Source organism: Malus sylvestris, chromosome 5 (assembly GCF_916048215.2).
Source record: "Malus sylvestris chromosome 5, drMalSylv7.2, whole genome shotgun sequence".
NCBI classification, from domain to species: domain Eukaryota; kingdom Viridiplantae; phylum Streptophyta; class Magnoliopsida; order Rosales; family Rosaceae; genus Malus; species Malus sylvestris.
Genome location: NC_062264.1, coordinates 24,422,618 through 24,440,618, shown reverse-complemented (window position 1 = coordinate 24,440,618; position 18,001 = coordinate 24,422,618). Strand labels below are relative to the sequence as shown.

At 37.8% G+C, this 18,001-nt stretch overlaps 2 protein-coding genes across 3 annotated transcripts; both read left to right on the top strand.

Annotated features, from left to right (window-relative positions):
* Positions 1-628: 628 nt before the first annotated feature.
* On the top strand, positions 629-7,117 carry LOC126624755 (serine/threonine-protein kinase STY46). 2 transcript variants are annotated; one of them, XM_050293856.1, is made up of 16 exons: positions 633-950; positions 1,331-1,445; positions 2,189-2,280; positions 2,445-2,564; positions 2,989-3,046; positions 3,351-3,461; positions 3,687-3,737; positions 3,955-4,127; positions 4,211-4,318; positions 4,806-4,879; positions 5,007-5,182; positions 5,312-5,407; positions 6,093-6,173; positions 6,261-6,314; positions 6,429-6,563; positions 6,653-7,117. In XM_050293856.1, the coding sequence occupies exons 1-16, from the start codon at positions 748-750 to the stop codon at positions 6,722-6,724; spliced, it is 1,719 nt and encodes a 572-aa protein (XP_050149813.1). In that variant the 5' UTR covers positions 633-747; the 3' UTR covers positions 6,725-7,117. The 2 variants fall into 2 exon arrangements, 1 of the variants encoding a protein (XP_050149813.1); XR_007624212.1 differs by lacking the exon at positions 6,653-7,117 and having other exon boundaries at positions 629-950; positions 6,077-6,173; positions 6,429-6,519.
* Positions 7,118-13,233: 6,116 nt separating this feature from the next.
* LOC126624279 (mechanosensitive ion channel protein 6-like) lies at positions 13,234-17,793 on the top strand. Its single transcript, XM_050293313.1, has 5 exons — positions 13,234-15,480; positions 16,124-16,247; positions 16,421-16,714; positions 16,802-17,004; positions 17,135-17,793. The coding sequence occupies exons 1-5, from the start codon at positions 13,577-13,579 to the stop codon at positions 17,421-17,423; spliced, it is 2,814 nt and encodes a 937-aa protein (XP_050149270.1). The 5' UTR covers positions 13,234-13,576; the 3' UTR covers positions 17,424-17,793.
* Positions 17,794-18,001: the final 208 nt, after the last annotated feature.

The following is an 18,001-nucleotide window of genomic DNA, read 5'->3' as shown; positions in this document are numbered from 1 at the left end:
TCTTTTTACAAATTCAATGGTATTCAATTAGAATTTTAAGTGATTTTCTGAGAATATAGGTTATTTAACCAAGATTTAAAGACGTTTATAACATTCCAGCTTTGTTTATTTAGAAATTGATTTTAAAGAATTTTTAAAAGTTTGAGAATTCGAGGAAATTTGAGAAATTTCACAATGTATTTTAAGCATTATCAAATCTCACATTTTCTTCTAAGAATTCAAGTGAATTCACTAATAAATTTACATAAAATTTTTAAAATTAAATTAAATTCCATAAAAATCTATGGAAGTATAAATTCAGTAAAAGCCCTCTCAATTTCAATTGAATATATACCCATAACACAATTGAATATACCCCTAAGTTACGCTGGTTGGAGCGGGTGGATTTTTCGCTCATCTCTATTAATTAAGTTGTTATTACCAAAGAATAAATTAAAATAAACAGAATTAACAAGCGGATCAGCATGGGTAGGTATGGTTAGAGATCCACCTCGGCATGATTCACACCGCCAATGGTGCGCACTTTCTAATTTCCATTTTGTAGTAATTTATTATTTATTTACTCCTATTATTATTATTATTATTATTTTATTTTTCAGTTGGAACCCTCTGAAATCCTGCGCATATAAACCCAGCTGTGCGTCGTTTCACGTAAAAAGCGAAAAAACCAACAGACTTTCTCTCTCACTTTCTCTCTCCGCCATTTTTTCTTCCTCCGTTTACTTAATTCTGTCGCGTTCGCCGCCAATGGTGATGGAGGACAACAGCGAGAGCTGCGGGAGTAGAGCGCTGAACGACGCGTCGTCTTCTCCGGTTCAGTCTCGCCAGCAGAGAAAGCTCGGGGTTTACAATGAGGTCCTCCGCCGCCTCAAGGACTCCAAAAACGACGAAGCCATTTGCCCTGGCTTCGACGACGAGCTTTGGGCTCACTTCAATCGCCTCCCCACTCGGTACCTTTTAATCCTCATATTTTCCTTGAATTATTTATTTATTTATATTATATATGCATGAATACATATTACTCTCACTAGAATTAATTTCTATTATTATTTTTATTAAGATTTTTTGTTGATTCTGAATCTGTTGTTCGAAATTTTTGTTTCTGAATCTTGGTTATGGAAATTTGCATCTGGAAATTTTCCTTTCATTTTCTGTTACGTTATGGCGTAATTTTCTATTGAGCCAAACACTAGTAAATAAAGCGATTTAGCAATTCTCAAACAAATTATTCTACTTGAAATCGCTTCAGTACTCGCGGTTTACTGTTCTGTAGAATCACAAACGGTTTTTTGATGAGTTGGGGCATTTGGTTGTACTCGCGTATTTGCAGGTATGCATTAGATGTGAATGTGGAGAGGGCAGAAGATGTGCTTATGCACAAGAGATTACTGCATTTGGCTCATGATCCTGCTCATCGACCAGCGATCGAAGTCCGCCTTGTACAGGTTAGATGATCGACTACATATCTGACCTACCGCTGCCTCTGATGTATAAGATTTGGTGGTTGCCATTGATGCTTAACTGCTAGCCTGTTTATCTTATAATTTCTGTGGCTGGTGCATCGTTATTTTCACCGCAGATTTTCTGCCATCTTTTCTTGATTAAGTTTAGAAATGGAATTTGGATCTGGCCCCACTTGTGACTACACACCTAACATATGTAAATGATTATCATGTCACATTCAAAGAAGTTAGTGTTGTGCTAAGGAGTTGTCCCACAACCTTAATTTTATCCCTAAGAATGAAGGGTTCTACTTGGGAACGTTTTCTCTGTGCAGCTTAGTTTCATAGTGGTTATCGTCAAGTAAGATTAGATCTGTAAGCTGAGGGTCACATTAATTGTTACTCTCAATGCAGTTTGCACTTCGCACCTAATAACTTGGTCATGTTGTGAGAGACAAGGCCAGTCGGAATGGATATGCGAGTAGCTGCCCGTTGAAACTAGGTTATTTCTCTAAGAGCTACATGTTTTCTTTACATGGAGGGCGAAAAATTTGCTGCCACTAGAGGCAAAGAATTTTAGGAAAACAAATGATCAATGAATAATTGAAAAATCAAAATTCAAACATAGTCTTAAGTCCCATCTTCTGCTGCTCATAATTTTATAGAAATTTATGCCCCCTTATCATTCATTCTTAAAATTTGTTGCATGACCTCATGCATTCTGGGAATCACAATATTGTATGCAGGTTCATTCTGTTGCAGATGGGAATATAGCAGATGCTACAGATTCTCCGGGTAAAGATGCTGCCCAAAGTTCTAACATATCTAGCAGACTAAGGTACTCTTATTTAGTTTCCTATTGTGTATCCAAATTTTCAAATGCAGCTCCAAAGATTTAACGCATATAGTCTGCGAATAAAAGTTGTTTACCTTCTTTTTTTTCTGTCATCCTACTGCATTGTCAAACATTACTGACTCTCCAGCTGGCTTTTCGAATATCAGTATGCATCCTCCTCCAGCATTCGGCTCATCTCCTAACCTTGAAGCCCTTGCACTTGAGGCAAGTAAATCTGAAGATCATGATGATGAACATTCTGTACATGCCAGAACTCAGTTTACTCGGTATATAGCTATTTGTATCTAGTAAATATATTTTTACTGCACCTCTCCTTCTGAAGGAGTTTCAGTTTTGTTCATGAGTTTTGACTACAATATTTTCACTTTCCTAGTTTAAAATTAATTTATGGAAGGCTCTAGGAATTATTTATCCTTTAAATTGGTTGCAAATTGGCTAGTTTGTTGTTAGCCATGGACTTAATTGATGGCTTGACGCACTGCATGTTAACAGTCATCCATGCTAGCTAGATTAAGTGTACTCATCTATCCCTAAACTTTAATTTTCATATTTCAGAATTTAAACTTTAAAAGAACCTGACCACTGGTAAATCAACTATATTCTCATGCTTTCTAATGTCTCTTTAAAGCAAAGTGACTACACTTGCAGATGGATAGTGATGTGTTTTTATTTTGATTGACAATGATGTAGGCCCATATTGCATGAAATTACTTTCTCAACAGACGACAAGCCTAAACTACTCAGTCAGGTATTGTCAGTTTCTTATATGAAATTAAAACCAAGTAATCTTCATAGGATCTTTTGAACCTTCGTGTGTGTGTGTGTGTGTGGACTTGTGTAAGCTAAGATTATGGCAATAAACACATTTTGAGCTAGGAAATGTCGCAAATTACTGATGTAAAAACATAAAACTCACCTATTTTCAACTTGATGTTGCCTCTATATGAGGGTCACACACATGAAATACATAATTTTTCTGTGAACATTATATCCTCATACATTAGGGTACCTCTTATTTTTCATGTTCATTTCTCTCATGACAAATTTGGCAGTTGACTTCCTTGCTTGCGGAGATTGGGCTGAACATCCAAGAAGCACATGCTTTTTCCACATTAGATGGTTACTCCTTGGATGTCTTTGTTGTTGATGGCTGGCCTTACGAGGTACATACACATAATTCTTAGACATTTCAATTCGAATACTCAGTTTTTTTATTAAGGCATTTGTTTGCTTAAGATGGTAAACATGATTTTGATTCAATAGTGTTTTACCCAGGAAGTATACAAACATCAGGCTTTTCCAGTCTCCCAACAGCAGTTTTTTTATTTTTATTATATTTATTTTCTTTACAATGAGAAACTAAGTTGCCTTACTTGGTATTGAAACAGGAAACAGAGAAGCTTAAGATCGCAATAAAAAAGGAAGTTTTAAAGATTGAGGTGATTATTTTCTAATTGTTAATTTCATTTTGGATTGAGTGGGGTGGGTGACAATGCGTGATGGCCCATGGGTATAATGTTTTTGTTTTCATTTTTATGTTAGTTGAGGTGCACATCCATATCTTTTCCTTATACCTTAACCTTTACCTTCCCATCGTCAACATGCCATTTCATGAGGAATGCATCATTACATTTGAAATTTTGTGTTTATGTGCAGAGGCCATGGCCACCTACTCATCAATCATCTTCTGGCAGCGAGCATAATCAAGTAGTGATCAAAACTGAACCTGATCATCTGCAAATACCTAATGATGGGACTGATGTATGGGAAATTGATCCTAGACAGTTGAACTTTGGGAACAAAGTTGCATCTGGATCCTGCGGAGATTTGTAAGTTTTGAAGTATCTTTTTCTGTTCCCTCCCAGCTAAGCATGTACTTTTGAGTGGTGGCTGACTGTGGATCTTTTATCAGATATAAAGGTACATATTGTACTCAAGAAGTCGCCATTAAAGTCCTCAAGCCTGAGTGTGTAAATTCTGATATGCAGAAAGATTTTGCCCAGGAAGTTTATATTATGAGGTATATCAATTTATATTAACCTACATGTGCACCATTTTTATTTAATCTGACTTTTCCCCGAATCAATAGCCCTGAGAGCTGTGTATAGGGCTTTGACTCGCCAGGGAGATACTAGCTGGCAATTCCAGTGTAAATTTCCAAGGGAAATAATTTTTATCAGCATTTTCTTGTAATGGCAGTTAAAAAAAAAAAAAAATTGAAGATGGTATGTTTAAGGGACATGAATAGGGGTTTGTCAGGAATCATCAGGAATGCATTCCTAGTTGGTCTTTTAAATATTTTACAGTAATTTGATTTGACGCCTCAACTCAACGTTCTTTCAAATGTTTGTGTTTGTTATGTAACGTTCTTTTAAATGTTTGTTAGCCACTGAACAGTTTTCTTTCTTGTTCAAGAAAACGAGGAAGTGGTTGAAATCTACTATAATATTTTTCCACTATATGTTTTTCTTTCTCCTAGTTTGACAAAAAATTTCGGAAACTTTTAGGAAAGTTCGACACAAGAATGTTGTACAATTCATTGGTGCATGTACCAAGCCTCCAAGCTTGTGCATTGTAACAGGTAAATTACAATGACTTTATCATTGTTGTTTGGTAATGTACATAAAAATCTTACTTGATGCCTTGATATTTCAAATAATGGTAGTTATTAGTTCCCTTTTATAAGATTTATTTTCATCGTATGACAGAATATATGTCTGGTGGAAGTGTGTATGACTACTTGCATAAACAAAAGGGTGTTTTTAAGCTCCCATCCTTGCTCAAGGTAGCAATCGATGTTTCCAAGGGAATGACCTACTTGCATCAGAATAACATAATCCACAGGGATTTGAAAGCAGCCAATCTCTTGATGGATGAAAATGAAGTAAGAGACCCCCGTGATACTTTAATCAAGTCAGCAAAGTAATTCTGCGTCTAGTTTAGCTGCTAATACTTTTAGAGATCAATAACTTACCATTTCTAAACCTTTTCTGATATATGCATCACTTTACAGGTCGTTAAGGTTGCTGATTTCGGGGTTGCTAGAGTGATATCTCAATCTGGAGTAATGACAGCAGAAACTGGGACATATAGGTGGATGGCTCCAGAGGTCTGTACTTCCACCTTGAAAGTTCTCTGAAATTGTTTTCATTCACTTAATCATTTAGTCTTACACATACAAATGCACAGAGAGAGAGAGAGAGAGAGATTATATTAGGCTACATAGGTTTTCTCCTACTATTAAAATAAATAAATTAAGTGCTTCATTGGGTAATACAAATATTATAGGGAGCTGTTCTGTTGGCCAATTAGGATCAAGTTTGAATTTCTGGTCCTGATTGATAGTCTAACGAGAGAGAGAGAGAGAGAGAGAGAGAGAGATTATATTAGACTGCATAGTTAGTAACTTAGGTTTTCCCGTACTATTAAAATAAATAAACTAAGTGCTTCATCGGCGTCTTTGCGGTAAACCTTCCTAATTAGTCAGCAATCAGCATAGAGTATTAGACTATTTTGGGTTGTGCCTGAGAGTTTCACATGGTCGCAGCTCTCTTTGCAGCTCCAAATTTCCTTCCCAATTCTCACGTTTACTATAACATAACATTATTATTATTATTAGTATTATTTTCAATTTTGTTTTAGAAGTGTGCTTGAAAGTGAAAGCAACATTTAAGAAAATGGTTATTCGCTACCTAATTTCCGCCATGAATCTCTGTCCATGTCCTTCCTGTTACATGAATTCTAATTGGTCTTTCATCTTGTCATTTCCTTACAACAGTTCTTTTGCATTGAAGGTTATAGAACACAAGCCATATGATCACAAGGCTGATGTTTTTAGCTTTGGAGTTGTGTTATGGGAGTTGCTGACCGGAAAGGTATTGCTTGGTAATGGCAATTTTATTTTTATCATGTTTTTGCCCACAATTTCTACTGTTTTAAGATTTCTTCTGTCTTATCGACAGCTTCCATATGAATACTTGACCCCGTTACAAGCAGCCGTTGGAGTTGTTCAAAAGGTACATCATCATTCAACAATTTTGTTTCCTAGGGAGAAAAATGAAAAATCATTGAGCGATACATCTCGAATCCAAAAGATGGACTGTGTATAAGTTTGCTTACCATCTTTCCAGGGCTTACGGCCGACCATCCCAAAGAACACTCCTCCCAAGCTTGCCGAGCTGCTCGAGAAATGCTGGCAACAAGATCCAAAATCAAGACCTGATTTCTTGGAAATCATAGAAATTCTACAGGCATTAGCCAAAGAGGTATACATTCTGCTTGCAGTTCCTTGACAAAGCACGTATGTCATTAATAATACGAGCAAATTAACAGACTAAACTAACTTTTGGAACAGGTTGGTGATGGAGAGGAACGACACAAATCATCGGGAGGATTTCTGTCGATCCTGAGACGGGGTCACCACTAACCAAGGCAAGCAGATGTTTATTACTTGATCAAAAGGAATTATAGTGCGGGGAATTCCCCAACTATTTTTCACATACCATGTACAGTAGTACATCCTCTTTTTCCTTCGTCTGATAACTTGTTAGGGCCATTATTTTGACCGACCACCGCCTTTTTATTTATTTATTTTGCGTTTTCATATCGTAGCAAAGAGTTCAGAATGTAATGGTGATGGTTTGGCTGAGCATTGTAACTTTGCAAGTATCCTGATGTTTAACACTGACAATGTTGTCGTGAGTTTTTCTGTCACCGATTAATGATGTTTGTAATTGGCTGCTTATATTTCTTTCGATGCAGAAGTGAACAACAAACAATGACAGTATCTTGCTAATATTATTCTATCATTCTGGATTTAGATTTTTACTCGTATTTGGGTAGAAGTGCTTTTTGGGGAAGCACGTATTTCTGTAGGAAAGCACTTGTAAGTTTAGGAGACTAGGATGTGTAACGAAACGTTACATGGTTTTATAATAAAAATACTTCTAGCAAAATTGCTCATTAGCATATATAATTCTTACGGAAATAGTCTAAACGGGCCTTTTTCGGTTCAGTAATTCATAGTTTGTGAAATGGGCCTGGGTGCCAAAGTCAGCCCAATTTACAGCTCAATCTCCCTGGAGCTAGAATTGAGCTAAGGCTCCAAAGTATTAATTTTCATTTCTCTATATCAGATCAGCATTCTTTTTCTTGCGTGGTCAAATTAGAGGATTGATATATTAATAAACTCCTTACTTGGTCCTTCAAATTTGAAATCGATAGAAGTGGTCCTGACTTCTGAGTTTGTCCATCATTAATCATTTTGGTTCTTTTGTGAAAAATCTCTATTAAATAAGTATAAAATTACAAAAATACTCTCAATTCTTGTTGAATTATTTTGGCCTATTATTTACTAAATTAAAATTATTTTTGTCATTTTGGTCCACATTTAACAGAATTTCACACGGAATGATCAAAATGATTTATATTAAACAAATTCAGAGACTACTTCTATTGGTTTCACATCTCAGGGATAAAAATGGGGATGTATGTCAATCCCAGACATCTATTATCTAAAAATCCTAAATTTATTAATAATTCATACAATGGGCAAAGAGAGTAACCTGTATTTTTTTTTTTTAATTTTTGATACCAATAAAATTGTATTTTAATATAATGTGAACTACACAAATAGATATCGGACTCCAAGCATAAAAAAGGTACATCTGCTCAGGTCAAGAAGCCGACGTTCACGGCGGCCTTGTAGCCTACGATTTAGAAAGGAGCTGAACAATTGTGTGGAATGGAATCTAGTGGAGCTTAACAGATGGCAGTGGGGCACTCCATGATACCTTTTTGCCTGTCACGATCCTCTTTTCAAAGAGTAATGAAATAGCAAAGTTCTGGATTTGGACTAGGAAAAAACAATAGCTTTTATCAATATTTGAAATCATTCTTTTTTAATTTGCTCTTAAATTAGTTAGTTATTAGGACCCAACAAACACACATATATATACAGATTCTTTAACATAATAGATTCCTATTTTGTTTCAAAAAAAACGGAGATCAATCGTGGGGTACACACCACATCGAACTTCAACAATTTGAACCGTCTATTTTTCAAGTTGTGTTTCATAAATCATCTTTACCAAATATTAGCCAAATTTGAAATATTTGAGACATCTAATTGAATTAGAAATTTACTAACACTACGTTTTAAGAAACATTGAAATTTTATCATGATAATTAAATGGTCAAATAGTTTTAGATTGAATTGAATTTTTTCATAGATGATCTACAAATCGAGACTTACAAAATAGACGGTTCGGATCATTGAAATTCGATGTAAAATAGATCCTACAACTAATCTTCTTTTAAAAAAAGAATAAAAAATAGAAATAGAGTCTCTTAAGGGGCCTATATGTGTGTGTGTGTACATTCTATCACACAATGATGACAACCGAATTCTATTCTCATGCAACCGAGGTACAACATGAGGTATTATCTTATTTTGACCTTCATATCAAAAAATACATCAAAATAGAGTCAATAACTCTAAAAGAAATTAGTATTTAGTATTACGATCTGATAATATTTCTATTCACTTGTAAGTAAGAGGTTTTAGATTTGAATATTGTGAACGACAAATGCAATACCAAATTAAGTTGTTCATAATGTGGTTTAACCAAACTTCTTATTCTCTTAGTATAAAATATTTATTAGGACCGCTTTTGCACAGTGGTGTTTTATTATGTCCAACCATTCGTTTATCGTTTCTCTTTCACTTATCACAAATAAGCAAAGTGGATGTTTTTCAGAAACGACATTTCTCCGGAGCTGATTAGAATTTAAAATTGGAAAGGTGGATTTAACAACCTGGATTTGAGAGGCTGTCTATTTGTACTTATGTGTCAACTGCATGCTAGTGCTTACAGCTGAGAACTGAGAAGAGGGACTATTTGGTTCTCCACCTTCTTTTCTACCATATGACGTCAAAATTAACATTCCTCCCCAATAAATAAAAATAATGTGGGAGATTCCGGGTTCGAGTAAGATTATCTTCCCTCGTATTCCAATTCTCTTCCCTCTCCTCCTCTCACATATTATTTTTTGTCTTATTGTCTTTGTAAAAAAAATCAATATAGGATGTTGACGTGGCTAAACCGTAACCGTTCAAATAAAAGAAGAGAGAAGGGGAAAGAGATTAGGAGATGAGAGAATCATCCTCCATGCTCAGAGCTAATGAATCTGTTTGACTATGATAGGATGAAATTCTCATAACCTCTCCAGACCCAGAAGGAATGAATAACCATAAATTGCCACTAGTTGTCTCCTTTTAAAAAAACAAAAAACAAAAAAATAGATATTTTGTTAGAGAATAATTAATTATATGTGCTGAGTGTGACAATGTTATGATGAGACATTTAGAAAGGGATCCTCTCCGGATCCCTTCTACCAATCCTCATCATCAAACAATCCGAACCTTTGAAATTTGATTAAATGGCTACAAATACGGGCTCACTCTAAAAGTTATAATAACTTTAGCCGTTTGATCAAATTTTAAGGGTTCGAATTGTTTGATGAGGAGGATTAGGTGAAAGGGATCCGGAAATGATCCTTACATGAGACATTATACACCAAGGTCTAAACTCTATTATTTTATTTTATTTAAATTAAATACAATATTATTGAGACAAAAAGAAAATAATGCAAAACTCAAGCAATACAACTTTAGGGGGCGTTTATTTGACATCGTTAGTATTCACTGGACAATACTAGACTAACAATTTGTGTAATCTTGTGTTTGGTGTAGCAAGAGACTTAACTTAAATGTCACTAGGTCGAACTCACCTTGACACCGGACTTCACTAAGCGTCGCTAGCTAGTCCCGACTGAAACCTTGGTATTAGCTACGATTATGTCACTGCCTCTTGTCTTCCCAGAACCCCTCGACCCACCACCACAAGCTTGCATCGCAAGGGAGTGCAAAACCACCCAGAATTTGATTACGACCCATAACCCTGTAAAATCTTAGAATTAGAATCACCTAGACGAGAAAACTCACCATGGCGGCCGACAAGAATTGGGAAAGAGCGGGATTTGGCTAGATGGAGGTAGACGGGAAAACAAAGGAAAAAGAGAGGTTGTCAGATGGGAAAACTCGCCATGGCCGCCGATGGAATTTGGAGGAGCAGTCATTGGTTTTTGGTGGGAATCAGAAATTTGGGAAGAAAGAAAGTTAGGAATTGAGAACTGAAAGTGAGGCATGTCTTCATTTTGTGATTATCAATATGTGCACTTTTGACTAACTTAGGGGAATAATAAGAAAAAAGAAAGGGAAAAAAAAGACAGATAGAGAGTTCCAAAAAATGGAAAGAAAAAAAAGATTATTTTTTTGTTATTTTTATTATTCTGCTTTTTAGTTTGACATTGCACTAAACGCTTCCACTAAATCAGTCTAGCTTAGTGTAGTCTAAGCCAGTCTAGCTTAGTCCCTAAAGCTAGCGCAGTCCGAAATAATCCGATACAAGAAACATGCCCTTAGAAGATAATAGGTTCTTCAACCCAATTGGAAGAGGCATGCGTTGAAGAACAAATATGACGTTAAATATGGATACACTTTCTCAAGGGACCAGTAAGCTTCTAAGACAAATACAAAGCAAAATCAGCATGATCTGAAGAGAATCATACGCAACCAACAAGAGATAAAATATCAAGTTCAAACACTAAAATAACTTTGACAAAAAAAAAAACACTAAAATAACATCGGTCATTAATACATATTGGATGCAAATCAGCATAACAAGATACATATCCATCGGCTCTAGCGAGACTATAAAAACACAACAAATTGTGATATTATTACAAAGAAGACAACCTATGATTGAAACAAATCGACCCACCAAAATAAAAGCCATAGTCCTAAGACCAAAGAACAAAAAAACAAATCACCACAACGCTTCCATTGCAACCAAGCCAAATGAAACTTGGAAAACAAGAAATGAGAGAAAAACAAGGGGAAAGGAACGGTAGGATTGCCGCCAACTCAAAAGCCAAAAGCCAGATGTCGGAGGCTTAGGGTGTGGAATCTTTTCTCTATACATCACTATTCATCAAGTTTGAACACATTCCAACTTTTAACTAAACTCTGCACGCTATCATCATTGTTTTGTTGCATAAATCAGCACACAAAAACTAATCATCAAATCAACACATAAACTAAGAACACTGCCACACGACAAGAATCGCGCCACAATACCAATTTTTCTCCAGATAACGACTACAAGTCTAATCTAATTAGGTGATAAGCTGGAACTAATTCTTGTATCCAGATTCCAACCCAACATAGGCAAACACCTAAGCACCAATTGTGTCACACAAAGCATGGAGCTGTAGATAGTGACCTCCCTTCTCCTTTTGGTTGGTTTTGACTTCACAAGCAACGAAAATATACAATCCGTTCATACGTACTAAATCAATCGATATTTCCTTCCAACGACATTCGCTTTTGGCGTTTTGCTCCCTCCACCATTTCCGGCCCATGTCGTTTAAAATATAATTATTAAATTATTAATTGCCAAACATTGCCGTAGACTCAGTGTCCGAGACACGTAGCGCGTATATTGCTGTCGTATAGTTGCGAAGTTGCATTGTTACTTTGAGTGTTTGATGACTAAGAAACAGTCCGTTGGATGCGTGCCACGTAACGTGGATTGTATGGGCGTGTTGTGCTGATGCGGGTTCAAGTGCGTTACCGAGGTGTCGTTTGAAAAGATTTCGCGGACTTTTTGTGGGGTCTGAATGGAACGGCGCCACGTAATTAGGAGAAGAGAAGCAAGCGCGCGAACCTCGAGGCAGTGTGCTGCAAATTTACCATTTTGCCCTTCAAGCTCGCGTAGCTTGTTTTTTTTTTTTTATCATGATTCAAACTTTTGAAAAATATGAATAAATTTTTTTTATGTAGTAGCTCCTACGAATGTTTACCAAACGGTCATGCCACTCAATGAGATGATGAAAGAAAATTTTAAGGGTTTAATGCCTGATATCCTAGGTGGGGCGGTTTTTTTAAATTTTAATTAAATTTATTATATAACATCCAAATAGATATCTACTTATACTTAAAATTTATATATAATTGTATGGAATTTTTTTTTTAAATGTCATATGAATTTGTACGCATTTTTCAATTTGTCATATAAACTAAAATTTTAAGTAATTTGTCATACCAACATTTTGAAATCATTAATTTGTCATCTGTCCTTAACTCCGTTAAGTTTTTCATCCAATATAAGTCATGTGCCTCACACAGGACTTGTGTTTAGGGTTATTTCGGTCATTTTAATACCTTACTTCCTTTTTATTAAGTTGTATTCGACAAAAAAACTGTAGGTTTTCCTGTACTAATACCATCATTTTGAGAGTTTTTTTTTTTTTTAAATTATTTTTTATTTTGTTACAAGAAAAATTCAACACATGAGTTTTAACGTTGACTCGATTACACCAATTTCTTTGCCAAGATTTTTTTTAGGAGTTTTCTATGGTCAATTTCTTTACATGTTATATGATATGAATAACGATTTTTGAATCATTTGTTACCTTTTTTTTTTGTTTGTATTTTTTGCTAAAATGATAGATTTATTGAATTAGATGTAAAATTAGATATCGATGAGGTTCGAACCCATGTCATCATGCAAGGATTGAACATCTTTCCACCATTATGGTAAAGAGCCACTTGCAATCATTTGTTACTTGTTGGATGAGTGCTGAAATTACAACTAGCCTATGGTAATTCAATTTTTTAGTAATGGTAAATCTTTTTATATTCTCGTGAACGGTAATTTCATTTTTTTGGCTTTTTCAGCAAAGAAAACAAAAAATGGCACAATAGTAATTAAACACCCAACTGTGTAATTTTGTACGTAGCAGGACTAAATAATGCAAATTTCAAAACCTTCCCCATGCAAAGCGGCCCAACCCATCACTGTCCCTCTCCTTTCAATAACGCCGTACTCGTCGCCGTCCACACGTTTCTCTGTTGCAGCCTCACTCCCTCTTCCCCCACCTCTGCACTTTCTCTCTTTCCTCTGCTCTCTCTCGTGTGTTCAATCAACTCTTCAAAAATAAGCCTTGTCTTGTTATACGAGGACACGCGTCAACCTAATCCCCCACGAACCCTAATCAAACCCAAATTTTCCAACCTCTCTGTTTTTTTTATTTCAACTTTTCTCTCACTTGTAGTTTATTTTTATTGTTTTTTATTTAAATTTAACGGAAAAAAAGATTAATTTTTGAGTGGGAGGAGATTGTTTATTATAATTACCAGTGGTGTCGTCGCGTAATGGAGTTCTCCATCAAGAAACCGTTTAAGTCCCATGGCTCTGCCAAGCATATGAGGAAGATCTCCGCCGGAGAAGAAGACATCAGCCACGAGGAGCTCCCCATTCTTCTGGATCACGACCACCGCCACCACACCCAGCCCATGACGGACGTCGATTTGTCCGACCGCCGGGAGGTCATCGTCAAAATCGACGAAGGCGCAGATTCGTCCACAAGCACCAGCGACCCTGCCAAAAATGGCAGGAAGATTTGGCGGCAGTCCAGCATCGATTTCTGGCACGGGGACGGCAACGGCGCCGGCAATGCCGAGAATTTTGATTTCGTGCAGCGTGGGAAGACGGAGGAGGGTACTGGGGAGGATCCGCCGTCGAAGCTGATTGGCCAGTTCCTGCATAAGCAGCGAGCCTCCGGCGACATGACGCTGGATATGGATTTGGAGATGGAGGAGCTGCAGCAGAACGAGCGCGATTTGCCGCCCCTTGCCGAGTCGCCGAGTCCTAGGAACTCGCGCAACTCGAAGGAGCTCAAAGTCTCGTTCCAATCGCCGGCGTCTGACCTCACCGATACGCCGCAAACCGAGTCGGTAAGGAGGCGATACAGGGAGTCCCCCGACGAGGAGCGGCGCCGCACCGAGAGGTTGAGCAACGGACAGGACGACGTCGTCCGGTGCACTTCCAACGCCTCATTCCGCCGAGAGCCTTCGTTCTCGAACAAGTCCGATTTGTTGAGAATAAAGACCAAGTCCAGACTAATCGACCCGCCCGAGGAGCCGGATTTCAAGTCGGGCCGGATCCCGCGGTCGGGACAGATCCCGAAATCGGGTCAGATGAGGTCTGGGTTGCTGAGCCGCGGCGGCGACGACGACGACGACGACCCGTTTCTGGAGGAGGACGTGCCGCACGAGTACAAGAGGGCGAACTTCAACGCATTGACGCTGCTTCAGTGGGTAAGCTTGGTTTTGATCATTGGGGCAGTGGTTTGCACGCTGACGATTCCAGTTCTGAGGGAGAAGAGCTTGTGGAAACTGAAATTGTGGAAGTGGGAGGTCTTGATTTTGGTTCTGATATGCGGGAGATTGGTTTCGGGTTGGGGGATTAGGATCATAGTGTTTTTTGTGGAGAGGAATTTCCTTCTGCGGAAGAGAGTTTTGTATTTCGTGTATGGAGTCCGAAAGGCGGTGCAGAACTGCCTCTGGCTCGGCCTGGTTCTTTTAGCTTGGCATTTCATGTTTGATAAGAAGGTGGAGAGGGAGACCAATACCGAGGTGGTTGCTTATGTGACGAAAATCTTGTTTTGTCTCTTGATTGGAGTGTTGCTGTGGCTGGTGAAGACGTTGATTGTGAAGGTGCTGGCTTCGTCGTTCCATGTGAGGTCGTATTTTGATCGGATTCAGGACTCTCTTTTTAATCAGTATGTGATTGAGACGCTGTCCGGGCGGCCTTTGATTGAGATGCAGAATGCGGAGGAGGAGGAGGATAGGCTGGCGGATGAGGTCAGGAAGCTGCAGAATGCCGGGGCTACTATGCCTCCTGACCTCAAGGCAAATGCATTCCCGTCCGCTAGGATTGGGAGGGTGATTGGGAGTGGTTCGATAAGGAGTGGGAGGGTGATTGCGGGTAGCGGGCTTATTGGGAAGAGCACCAAGTATTCTAGGCCACTTTCCAAGAGGGCAGAGGAGCCCGGGATCACGATTGATCATTTGCATAAGCTCAATCCCAAGAATGTGTCTGCTTGGAATATGAAGAGGCTGATGAATATAGTTAGAAAAGGGCATCTTACGACGCTTGATGAGCAGATTCTGGATGCCACTGGTGAGGATGAGGCTGATACTCAGATCAGGAGTGAGGTTGAGGCAAAGGCTGCTGCTAAAAAGATATTCCAGAATGTGGCTAGGCCTGGTTCCAAGTAAGTTTTGATTGTTTCCCGTCTTCATTATAATCACACGGGTTTACGGTTTGATCTAGACTGTTATTTGGTTTTACCTTGTTATGGTGTTTCTAAACTTCGGTTCCTATTTGTTTCTCTGTGTGGTCTTGATTTTCCATCAGTTATTGTTTTCTTCACATTTGGAATGCCTAGTGGATTCTATTAGCTGTTTTTGGTTTCTAATTTTAGATATTCAGTGCCATATGTTGTATGGAAGTTATATATTTATGCTATGTTACTGTTAGTTGACTACTTCGTATCACATGATTTGTGCAAGTATGCCATCTGTGTTTAGGTGCCAGTTTTGTGCCACGCATATCAAAAGATGATAATATGTTTGAGAAATTAAAAGGGGAAACGAGGCGATGCTCCTAAGTCGATGAGGAGACACTTCTAAGTCGACGAGGAAGTAAGAGAGAAAATAAAAAATAAGAATACAACCTAGAGTGAAAAAATGCTATATGCCATATGTTTTCTGCACTCATTGTTTTGAAGACCATAGAAACCCTTAGAAACATAAAAGTAGGTAATTTTCATTTTAATTTGTACATTTTTTCTCTTGATTTTGTCTCCCTTACGTTCTATCTTCTGATCAAATCTGACTTACCCATTTTTCTTGTAGGTTCATATACCTGGAGGACTTGATGCGTTTCATGGAAGAAGACGAGGCTGTGAAGACCATGAGTCTTTTTGAAGGGGCATCTGAGCACAAGAGAATCAGCAAATCTGCCTTGAAAAATTGGGTGGTAAGTTTCATATTTCAAGTGTTGGACTCTGAAACAAACCCTCATGTATGAACGTGAATGCAACTCTGCAGGAGAGTTTCATGTTAGAGTGTTTAAAACCCCCTATGTCATCAAAACAGTGCCTGAACATTGTTTTTATTAGCTTGATAAGTAACGTGCTGAATTGGTTCCAGGTCAGTGCCTTCAGAGAACGGAGAGCACTTGCTCTGACGCTGAATGATACCAAAACAGCTGTGAATACACTTCATCGCGTGGTGAACATAATAGTTGCCATTGTTATAATTGTTATATGGCTTCTTGTTCTAGGAATTGCCACCAGCAAATTTCTCTTGTTTGTGAGTTCTCAGCTTGTGGTTGTGGCATTTGTCTTTGGTAACACCTGCAAGACGATATTTGAAGCAATCATATTTTTATTCGTGATGCATCCATTTGACGTGGGAGATCGTTGCGAAATAGATGGAGTTCAGGTACATTTCCATCTTTATCTGTGTCACATGCGAAAGTTTTTTTCTTTTCAATGTGTAGTGCCTAATTTGTTTATCAATCACTCTCAGATGGTAGTTGAAGAAATGAACATCTTGACTACAGTTTTCCTAAGGTATGACAACACAAAAATCGTGTACCCAAACAGCATCCTAGCGACATTGCCCATCTTTAACTACTATCGTAGTCCTGACACGGGAGATACTATTGAGTTCTGCATCCATGTATCAACTCCGCCAGATAGGATTGTTTTAATGAGGCAAAGAATAATCAGGTATGCAGAACTATCTTTTGTCACTTCAAACTTTAAAATATTGTATTAGTTTTGTGAAAACGCAGAAAACCTCAAGTCTTTAACTGTAATGTCTGGTTAATAAATTATTTCATGTGGTTCGCGATTACAGTTACATTGAGAACAAGAAGGAGCACTGGTATCCAGCACCAATGGTTATAATGAAGGATGTAGAAGAACTAAATAGGGTACGGTTTGTAATTTGGCCTCAACATAGAATGAACTTCCAGGACATAGGAGAAAGGTTTGTAAGGAGAGGCTATTTGGTCGAAGAGATGGTACGTATATTCCAGGAGCTTGACATCCAATTCCGCCTTCTGCCTGTTGACATAAACGTCCGCGCCATGCCTGGCATGACTGGCGAGGTTCCCTCTAATTACACGGCAACTAAAGCCGATTGAGGGAACAAGGTAGTCCATGAAAACTTATCCGATCTTGCCAAGAAGCACGTAGAAACTTCTACATCCCCTGGCAGGCAAGTTGTAGAGAAGCACAGGGAATCAACATCGTCCGGATGCAGTAGGATCGTGTAGAGAAAAGGAAAGGACGATATCCATCTGATATGGTTTGATGGGTTGATCTCTCTAAATTGGTTGCCTTCAGTCTTGAAATAGAGCAAAAAACGGTGTACATTTTATCTCTCTGATTTTGTAGATTTTTCGTAAAGTTGTTATTACTCTCAATCTCTCTCAATATCTTCATCTCTATATATGTCTATGCAGTTTTGTGTAACTGCTTATCTATTTATAAAACTCAAAAATTACCAACCAATATTGGAGAATGTCTTTTGCACTTAACAAAGTACAAATTGTTATTGGGACTCTAGAAAGGTCGCCGTGCTATTTTCTCTTACAAAGAATATGAGAGAAAGTGCACATGACGTGCATAACGAGTTTGTAGGAGTGCTAATGATAGCTTTCTTTGTGATAAGATGATATTCAAAATTACACTAACTTAAAAAGAGAATTCGAACTCATAT

Bases quoted from the DNA above. Each gene is read 5' to 3' on its own strand.
- LOC126624755 (XM_050293856.1), top strand. From the start codon at position 748: ATGGTGATGGAGGACAACAGCGAGAGCTGCGGGAGTAGAGCGCTGAAC. The intron at 1,446-2,188 runs GTTAGATGATCG...TATTGTATGCAG, and splicing joins TCGAAGTCCGCCTTGTACAG to GTTCATTCTGTTGCAGATGG. The intron at 3,047-3,350 runs GTATTGTCAGTT...CAAATTTGGCAG, and splicing joins AGCCTAAACTACTCAGTCAG to TTGACTTCCTTGCTTGCGGA.
- LOC126624279 (XM_050293313.1), top strand. From the start codon at position 13,577: ATGGAGTTCTCCATCAAGAAACCGTTTAAGTCCCATGGCTCTGCCAAG. The intron at 16,248-16,420 runs GTAAGTTTCATA...AATTGGTTCCAG, and splicing joins CTGCCTTGAAAAATTGGGTG to GTCAGTGCCTTCAGAGAACG. The intron at 16,715-16,801 runs GTACATTTCCAT...AATCACTCTCAG, and splicing joins GCGAAATAGATGGAGTTCAG to ATGGTAGTTGAAGAAATGAA.